Source organism: Crinia signifera, chromosome 6 (assembly GCF_055691185.1).
Source record: "Crinia signifera chromosome 6, ASM5569118v1, whole genome shotgun sequence".
Lineage (NCBI taxonomy): Eukaryota > Metazoa > Chordata > Amphibia > Anura > Myobatrachidae > Crinia > Crinia signifera.
This window is the reverse complement of record NC_139222.1, coordinates 291,184,982-291,195,117: the sequence shown is the minus strand read 5'-3', so window position 1 is coordinate 291,195,117 and position 10,136 is coordinate 291,184,982. Positions and strand designations below refer to the sequence as shown.

Here is a 10,136-nt window from a genome sequence, read left to right as displayed (position 1 = left end):
TAATCGGCCAGTTACGTTGTTTTATTGAGTCTTCTCTGGAATTTCCAAAATACAGGAATATCAAAGGACCACTGTCACATGCTTAATGTAATATTTGTGTCCCGGTGGTGATTATAACCTGTGTCTGTGTGACACGCGGCCTTCCCTTACCAGTCCCTGTGCTGGTTATTACCTGTGTCTGTGTGACACGTGGCCTTCCCTTACCAGTCACTGTGCTGGTTATTACCTGTGTCTGTGTGACACGCGGCCTTCCCTTACCAGTCCCTGTGCTGGTTATTACCTGTGTCTGTGTGACACGTGGCCTTCCCTTACCAGTCCCTGTGCTGGTTATTACCTGTGTCTGTGTGACACGTGGCCTTCCCTTACCAGTCACTGTGGTGGTTATTACCTGTGCCTGTGTGACACGCGGCCTTCCCTTACCAGTCACTGTGGTGGTTATTACCTGTGTCTGTGTGACACGTGGCCTTCCCTTACCAGTCACTGTGGTGGTTATTACCTGTGCCTGTGTGACACGCGGCCTTCCCTTACCAGTCACTGTGGTGGTTATTACCTGTGTCTGTGTGACACGTGGCCTTCCCTTACCAGTCACTGTGGTGGTTATTACCTGTGCCTGTGTGACACGTGGCCTTCCCTTACCAGTCCCTTTGCTGGTTATTACCTGTGTCTGTGTGACACGCGGCCTTCCCTTACCAGTCCCTGTGCTGGTTATTACCTGTGTCTGTGTGACACGTGGCCTTCCCTTACCAGTCCCTGTGCTGGTTATTACCTGTGTCTGTGTGACACGTGGCCTTCCCTTACCAGTCACTGTGGTGGTTATTACCTGTGCCTGTGTGACACGCGGCCTTCCCTTACCAGTCACTGTGGTGGTTATTACCTGTGTCTGTGTGACACGCGGCCTTCCCTTACCAGTCCCTGCGCTGGTTATTACCTGTGTCCTGTGTGACACGTGGCCTTCCCTTACCAGTCCCTGTGGTGGTTATTACCTGTGTCTGTGTTACACGTGGCCTTCCCTTACCAGTCCCTGTGCTGGTTATTATCTGTGTCCTGTGTGACACGTGGCCTTCCCTTACCAGTCCCTGTGCTGGTTATTACCTGTGTCTGTGTGACACGCGGCCTTCCCTTACCAGTCACTGTGCTGGTTATTACCTGTGTCTGTGTGACACGCGGCCTTCCCTTACCAGTCCCTGTGCAGGTTATTACCTGTGTCTGTGTGACACGCGGCCTTCCCTTACCAGTCCCTGTGCAGGTTATTACCTGTGTCTGTGTGACACGTGGCCTTCCCTTACCAGTCCCTGTGGTGGTTATTACCTGTGTCTGTGTGACACCGCGGCCTTCCCTTACCAGTCCCTGTGGTGGTTATTACCTGTGTCTGTGTGACACGTGGCCTTCCCTTACCAGTCCCTGTGCAGGTTATTACCTGTGTCTGTGTGACACGCGGCCTTCCCTTACCAGTCCCTGTGCAGGTTATTACCTGTGTCTGTGTGACACGTGGCCTTCCCTTACCAGTCCCTGTTGTGGTTATTACCTGTGTCTGTGTGACACCGCGGCCTTCCCTTACCAGTCCCTGTGGTGGTTATTACCTGTGTCTGTGTGACACGTGGCCTTCCCTTACCAGTCCCTGTGCTGGTTATTATCTGTGTCCTGTGTGACACGTGGCCTTCCCTTACCAGTCCCTGTGCTGGTTATTACCTGTGTCTGTGTGACACGCGGCCTTCCCTTACCAGTCCCTGTGCTGGTTATTACCTGTGTCTGTGTGACACGCGGCCTTCCCTTACCAGTCACTGTGCTGGTTATTACCTGTGTCTGTGTGACACGCGGCCTTCCCTTACCAGTCCCTGTGCAGGTTATTACCTGTGTCTGTGTGACACGCGGCCTTCCCTTACCAGTCACTGTGCTGGTTATTATCTGTGTCCTGTGTGACACGCGGCCTTCCCTTACCAGTCACTGTGGTGGTTATTATCTGTGTCCTGTGTGACACGCGGCCTTCCCTTACCAGTCCCTGTGCAGGTTATTACCTGTGTCTGTGTGACACGCGGCCTTCCCTTACCAGTCACTGTGCTGGTTATTATCTGTGTCCTGTGTGACACGCGGCCTTCCCTTACCAGTCACTGTGCTGGTTATTATCTGTGTCCTGTGTGACACGCGGCCTTCCCTTACCAGTCACTGTGCTGGTTATTATCTGTGTCCTGTGTGACACGTGGCCTTCCCTTACCAGTCACTTTGCTGGTTATTACCTGTGCCTGTGTGACACGTGGCCTTCCCTTACCAGTCCCGGTGCTGGTTATTACCTGTGTCTGTGTGACACGTGGCCTTCCCTTACCAGTCACTGTGCTGGTTATTACCTGTGTCTGTGTGACACGCGGCCTTCCCTTACCAGTCCCTGTGGTGGTTATTACCTGTGTCTGTGTGACACGTGGCCTTCCCTTACCAGTCCCTGTGCAGGTTATTACCTGTGTCTGTGTGACACGCGGCCTTCCCTTACCAGTCCCTGTGCTGGTTATTACCTGTGTCTGTGTGACACGTGGCCTTCCCTTACCAGTCACTGTGGTGGTTATTACCTGTGTCTGTGTGACACGTGGCCTTCCCTTACCAGTCCCGGTGCTGGTTATTACCTGTGTCTGTGTGACACGCGGCCTTCCCTTACCAGTCACGGTGCTGGTTATTACCTGTGTCTGTGTGACACGCGGCCTTCCCTTACCAGTCACTGTGGTGGTTATTACCTGTGTATGTGTGACACCGCGGCCTTCCCTTACCAGTCCCTGTGCTGGTTATTACCTGTGTCTGTGTGACACGCGGCCTTCCCTTACCAGTCCCTGTGCAGGTTATTACCTGTGTCTGTGTGACACGCGGCCTTCCCTTACCAGTCCCTGTGCTGGTTATTACCTGTGTCTGTGTGACACGCGGCCTTCCCTTACCAGTCCCTGTGCTGGTTATTACCTGTGTCTGTGTGACACGCGGCCTTCCCTTACCAGTCCCTGTGCTGGTTATTACCTGTGTCTGTGTGACACGCGGCCTTCCCTTAACAGTCCCTGTGCTGGTTATTACCTGTGTCTGTGTGACACGCGGCCTTCCCTTACCAGTCCCTGTGCTGGTTATTACCTGTGTCTGTGTGACACGCGGCCTTCCCTTACCAGTCCCGGTGCTGGTTATTACCTGTGCCTGTGTGACACGCGGCCTTCCCTTACCAGTCCCGGTGCTGGTTATTACCTGTGCCTGTGACACGCGGCCTTCCCTTACCAGTCACTGTGGTGGTTATTACCTGTGCCTGTGTGACACGCGGCCTTCCCTTACCAGTCCCTGTGGTGGTTATTACCTGTGTCTGTGTGACACGCGGCCTTCCCTTACCAGTCCCTGTGCTGGTTATTACCTGTGCCTGTGTGACACGTGGCCTTCCCTTACCAGTCACTGTGCTGGTTATTACCTGTGTCTGTGTGACACGCGGCCTTCCCTTACCAGTTACTGTGCTGGTTATTACCTGTGCCTGTGTGACACGTGGCCTTCCCTTACCAGTCCCTGTGGTGGTTATTACCTGTGTCTGTGTGACACCGCGGCCTTCCCTTACCAGTCACTGTGCTGGTTATTACCTGTGTCTGTGTGACACGCGGCCTTCCCTTACCAGTCACTGTGGTGGTTATTACCTGTGCCTGTGTGACACGCGGCCTTCCCTTACCAGTCCCTGTGCTGGTTATTACCTGTGTCTGTGTGACACGCGGCCTTCCCTTACCAGTCACTGTGGTGGTTATTACCTGTGTCTGTGTGAGACGTGGCCTTCCCTTACCAGTCACTGTGGTGGTTATTACCTGTGCCTGTGTGACACGTGGCCTTCCCTTACCAGTCACTGTGGTGGTTATTACCTGTGCCTGTGTGACACGTGGCCTTCCCTTACCAGTCACTGTGGTGGTTATTACCTGTGCCTGTGTGACACGCGGCCTTCCCTTACCAGTCACTGTGCTGGTTATTACCTGTGTCTGTGTGACACGCGGCCTTCCCTTACCAGTCCCGGTGCTGGTTATTACCTGTGTCTGTGTGACACGTGGCCTTCCCTTACCAGTCACTGGTGGTTATTACCTGTGTCTGTGTGACACCACGGCCTTCCCTTACCAGTCACTGGTGGTTATTACCTGTGCCTGTGTGACACGTGGCCTTCCCTTACCAGTCCCTGTGCTGGTTATTACCTGTGTCTGTGTGACACGCGGCCTTCCCTTACCAGTCACTGTGGTGGTTATTACCTGTGTCTGTGTGACACGTGACCTTCCCTTACCAGTCACTGGTGGTTATTACCTGTGCCTGTGTGACACGTGGCCTTCCCTTCCACTCCACTCGTAAGCACTGTGGATATCACATATAGAGGGGGGGGGATACGGGAGACAAACAAGGTTGGGAACTGTTGTCCTAGATCAGGGATGGGAAACCTTTGGCCCTCCAGCTGTTGTTGAACTACACATCCCAGCATGACCTGCTACAGTTTTACTATTTGGCCATGCTAAATCTGTTGCAAAGCATGCTGGGATGTGCAATTCAACAACAGCTGGAGGGCCGAAGGTTCCCCATTCCTGTCCTAGATGATGACCATCACCATGGACCAGGAGTACGTTCCTCTCTGGGCTCGCCAGTCATTATTTATACACCATGACACCACTGTATCCTATGTAACAACGGCCTGGCTAATGCTGATAATTACCAGATCGCTTCCTGTCACAGAACAAGCCAATTCCTTATATAGTAACACAATAAGAGCGCACATTGCATACATTTACACATGCACAGAGCACTATATATGTAAACACAGTGATGTATAGCCCTGTTCTGTCCTGCGCACCAGACGGACACACACAGGCACCGCTGCAGTAATATATCTACGCATTGTTATACTGGGGCTCAGGACTGTTTAACAAACATGGTGCTGCATGTTATAAATGGGTGTACAGGGACTAACCCCTTCATTGCCACAGCCGTCCACAGTGACCGTTACACCTAGCTCCATATAGCTACAACCACCCAGGAGTGTTGGGTGTCTTACAGCGGTGTGTGGGGTTGTGGGTTCAAGTCCTGGGTACGACCATGCTGAGAATGTACCTTCTAAATAAAGCAGGTTGTTCATGAATGACAGCTGCACTTACCTCACAGATGTGAGGCAGATGTGAATGCGAGGGTGATAAACGTCCAGCCAATCCGTTCCTGACTGTCATGTTATAGGCTGTGTTTGATCACTGACAGTTAGGGGTGGATTGTCTGGGCATTTATCACTTTTTCACCTTCTAAGCGTTCATACATCTGCCCCAGTGTTACTGATTGCTCACCAGCGAAGTGTAGGGATCTGGTACAGGGGGTTTGCTGGTCGAATCCCTCCTGTGAAAAGCTGGATACGCCACTGCTGCACAGCTGAGCATGCCAACTCTATGGGGGGGATACAGTGCCAGCGCTGACTCCTTATTCATAATGGGGCAGTTTCTACGGTACTTGTTTCCTAGCACTGCGCCCCCGATTTTGATTCTATTACATCTTATACAATCGCATGTATCGCATGCAACATGGCGGCATGCAATGCGATCCATTTTTCAATTGTACAAGCACCCTGATGGGTGCTTTTAATGTTAAATGCACCCCCATTGGCAACGCCACCCCCACTATCAACGCCAACCCGAAGCGTGGTGAGCGCAGTGAGCCCGCGAGGGACGGCGGTACGCATCCTCCGACCTTTTCATACCCCCACTATCCACGTCGGCGTGGAGTTGATTTTAGATAGTGGGCGAGCGCCGTTAGGGGACACGGATTACTTAACTCGTATTCCGCGTCCCCTCACCACGCTTTGGGCTCGGTGGCTCGCTGCGCTCACCACACTATTTAAAATCAACTCCACGCCAACGTGGATAGTGGGGGTATGAAAAGGTCGGAGGTCGCTTACCGCTGCGCTCGCCATGCTTCGGGTTGGCGTTGGTCCTGCGGGTGGTGTTGACTATGGGGGCCATTTAACATTGTAAGGACCCATCAGGGTACATGTACAATCAAAAATCGGATCGCATCGTATGCCATTGTATGGCATACGATGCTATGTGATATTTTATTGTACAATATCGCGTCGCATACCATTGTATACCTTATTTAGTGTAATGGTATAAGATGCTTTAGGCGCCATGCTAGGAAACAAGTACCGTTTCTGCAATGTTTTATAGTCGCTACAGTATGATTGTGCTGAGATGCGTCCCCCTATGTCCGCAGAACAGGTGTGCTACGAGGGGTCGGTGTGACCAATAACATGGAACGACGTTCCCTGCAGCGCTGTGTAATATAGGCTATAGGGGCCGGCTCCTAGCTGTAACACTGGTGTATACACCATGTGACTGCTGCCGGGTACACTGTTAGTAATGTACAGACGTGCGCAGGTTATTTCTCCCCTGTCGCTGCTGTGATCCAGTGATAACGGACCGGGGACCATTGTGGATTATGTGTGACTACTATAGGCTGCCAACAATTATATTCTGTGTAATCCGAGATAATACGTGATGTAAGACGGTACCTGACATGTTAGTGGCCTGTATGGTGTGATAAGTATGTGAAAGGCTAATAGACTGCAGTGCACTGTATGGGTAATGTATCTCTGAAGGGGCTCCTACATGTCATCTGTATCTCCCTGTGTGTGGTGCTAGGTGGCCTGCCAGTGTCTGCGTCACCTGTCTCACTCCCCCTGCCGGCGTCTGCATCGCCCCGTCTCACTCCCCCTGCCGGCGTCTGCGTCGCCCCGTCTCACTCCCCCTGCCGGCGTCTGCGTCGCCCCGTCTCACTCCCCCTGCCGGCGTCTGCGTCGCCCCGTCTCACTCCCCCTGCCGGCGTCTGCGTCGCCCCGTCTCACTCCCGCTGGCGGCGTCTGCGTCGCCCCGTCTCACTCCCCCTGCCGGCGTCTGCGTCGCCCCGTCTCACTCCCCCTGCCGGCGTCTGCGTCGCCCCGTCTCACTCCCCCTGCCGGCGTCTGCGTCGGCCCGTCTCACTCCCCCTGCCGGCGTCTGCGTCGGCCCGTCTCACTCCCCCTGCCGGCGTCTGCGTCGGCCCGTCTCACTCCCCCTGCCGGCGTCTGCGTCGGCCCGTCTCACTCCCCCTGCCGGCGTCTGCGTCGGCCCCGTCTCACTCCCACTGCCGGCGTCTGCGTCGGCCCCGTCTCACTCCCACTGCCGGCGCCTGCAGTTCTCTGCGGGGCATGTCCTACCTCCTGTAAGAACCGGGACCGTAGAATGACGGCGCCTTCTCATGACTCTTCCAGGTTCGGGAAAACAAGGAAAAGGAGAAACTGGAGCGGAGACTTCTGGATGAGCTGTTCAAGATGTTCATGGATTCCGATTCCTTCTACTACAGCTGGACCTATGACCTGACCAATACCGTCCAGCGTCAGAGCGACAGCGGGAAGAGCGACCTCCCGCTGTGGAGACAGGTGAGGTTATAGCGCATCAGTTATGCCTGTAATACTATGTATTATTACTTCTTTCCCCATTGGATATTGTATGAGATCAGGGGTTCCCCATCTGGAGGCACTGCAGGAGGTCGGGGCTCCCTCATCTGCATCTACTGTGGGAGTTCTCACCTCTAGGCACTGATAAGTTTGGGGGTTCCCTCTGTAGGCATTCAGGGTGTTTGAGGGTACCCTTTCTTGTGCGGCAGACGTCAGGGGCCACAGGGATAACAGTGGGTATAGGAGTGAGGTCACGACCAATCCAGCACCAGAAAGGTTAAAAACTTCTGGCTGTCTGGAGACAACCTCTGGCTCCTCCCTCCTCTACCCCGCCTCCCAGGCTAGTTACTTTCAGTTTTAATTGTGCTGGCAGGAGCCAACACGCATTTTTGAAAGGGCTGCTTTATGCAGCCTAAAACTTTGTTTTAATTATTTTTTTCTTCTTATTTTTACACTGACTGGAGTCAGTGATAGAGCAGCAGCGCTGGGGGTCTGTTAGACCCCGGCACTGCGCTCCATCACCCGGGACCCGGCAGCCGCACACCTTACACGTGGCTTCCACAGCGGGGGTGTCGGCTGGCTCCGAAGCACTGAGGAGAGCAGCCGCGACGGGGACCGGGACTTCAGCGGTGAGCATCGCTTAAAGGTAACGCGCTCCCCGCCTGTAATTGCGGCTGAGCAGCCCGGCGAGGGGGATCGCCGGGCTGCACTAGCAAGCGGCAGAACCGCTGCCTCTTGTAGTGTCGAGCGCTCTGTCCCGCTGGACCACCAGGGAGACTGTTGAGTGTGGGCAGTGGCGTCGGTATGCGGGGCCGCCCGGCAAGCGCCGGATCCCCGCCATTTTACCGGCGCCACATGAGTCCTTTAATCCCGGTGGCCATTTGCTAGTAGGGTGAGGGAGCCTCTCCTCACACAGCCCCTCCCCCTGGAGACAGGAGCTAGGATGTACCCACGGGGTTTCCAGCCCTGATCTCTTCCTGCCTGCCTGCTGCACGTGTAGGACGGACACAGAGAGCTCTCTGCCATTCTGGAGTTCCATCTCTTCACTGCCGGGCCATATGGGCAAATCCCCCCTGTACCTCTCCTTCAAGGATACCAGGTTACAGTACTTTATGCTCCTGCCGGCCTTAGTGCTTTGCGGAGCTCAGTGCCAGATTTTTATTTTGCATTGTATGCTCTGTTTGTGTGCTGTGTCTCATATTGTCTTAACACTATCACTGCCTGTCAGAAAGTATATTGTGTTAATTGTTACAGTCAGCTGCCTCTTGTACAATGTCAGAGGAAAGCGGTGACGACACATGGGCCCCTATATTGGTGTCCTGCACGCGTTGCAGAGCGGGCGTACCACAGCTGGTAGAGGGGTTATGCTTACAATGTATAAAGACGCATGCGCAGCCCCCTGTGGCAGCTTCCTCTCAGGAACCTGCCTGGGCCCAGCTTACCCAGGTCATGTCGCAGTTAATAGACAAGCTCTCTACTGCACCATCCCTGCAGCCGGAACCATCCGGGTCTCGGGCATGTGCCCCCCCCCCCCCGAGGAGCCTGCATGGGCGCGTGCTTTGGCAGACTCGGTTCAGGGCATCCGTGCCTCTTTAAAGGGTAAAACCCGTAAGCCCCGGGTCAGGGAGATTCCTTATACCCTCCCCCATCAGGACACTGATACAGATGATACTGATGAGGAGGAGGATCAACTGGTTGACGACAGGGTCGACGGAGATGCTGATGAAGCCTCAAAAGGCGACATTGCAGCACGCATCAATGTAGGGGCCCTGGTAATTGCGGTTAGAGACGTTTTAAATTTACATGATGCCTCTGAGCCCGCTCAGTCTGTGGGCCCATCTTTTAAGTGTTCCAAGCGGACTCTGTCAGTGTTCCCTAAGTCTTCTGAACTAGAGGATGTCCTTGGGGAGGCCTTGGTTTTGCCAAATAGGAAGTTTCCACTCCCTAAGCGGTTTAATTCCTTGTACCCGCTCCCTCCAGAGGATAGAGTTCGCTGGGAGACTGCTCCCAAAGTGGATGCACATATCGCTAAGATTGTGTGTTCCAGTACTTTACCCATTCCAACCGCCTCTTAAAGATGCCGCTGACAGAAAGTTGGAGAACTTTCTTAAGCTCATTTTTACAACTTATGTGGCGGTTGCGCAGCCTACCCTGGCATCTGCCTGGGTGGCGAAGGCCATGGTAAAATGGATTTCTCTCCTCACTAATATTATTACTGAGGAAGATAGAGTGTAGATGACATGTTTCCTATCCTTGACATCATGCATCAGACTGCACTATATTTGGGGGAGGCTGCATTAGATGCAGCCACTCTTACCTCAAGAGCGTCCGCCTCGGCAGTGGCGGCACGACGATCTCTGTGGCTTCGCTCTTGGAAAGCGGATGCTGATTCCAAACAAACTCTAGAGGCGTTACCTTTTGCGGGCTCTCTATTGTTTTGGATCAGAGTTGGACAAAATCGTGGCCACGGTGGCTATCTCAAAGGCGGCTTTCCTGCCATCCACTCCTGCTCCACGTCCTCGACCGTCGTTCCAGTCCTTTCGTTTTCAGGGCAGGGGGCAGTCGTTCACAAGGACTCAAGCCCAACCCGCAAAGCCCTCTAAAGCCAGGGGAAAACGTCCCTGGCCCACCAGACGCCCTGACCACAAACCCGAGGATAAGCCCTCGGCATGACGGGGCGGCACTTCACCTGGGG

At 54.0% G+C, this 10,136-nt stretch overlaps 1 protein-coding gene across 1 annotated transcript in view; it reads left to right on the top strand.

The window, feature by feature from the left end:
- The window catches only part of INPP5F (inositol polyphosphate-5-phosphatase F), an 84,007-nt gene that overhangs the window by 30,764 nt on the left and 43,107 nt on the right, over positions 1-10,136 (top strand). The window contains exon 4 of the mRNA XM_083149916.1: positions 7,256-7,423. Coding sequence (XP_083006042.1) covers positions 7,256-7,423 — 168 coding nt within the window. The remainder of the gene's footprint in view (positions 1-7,255; positions 7,424-10,136) is intronic.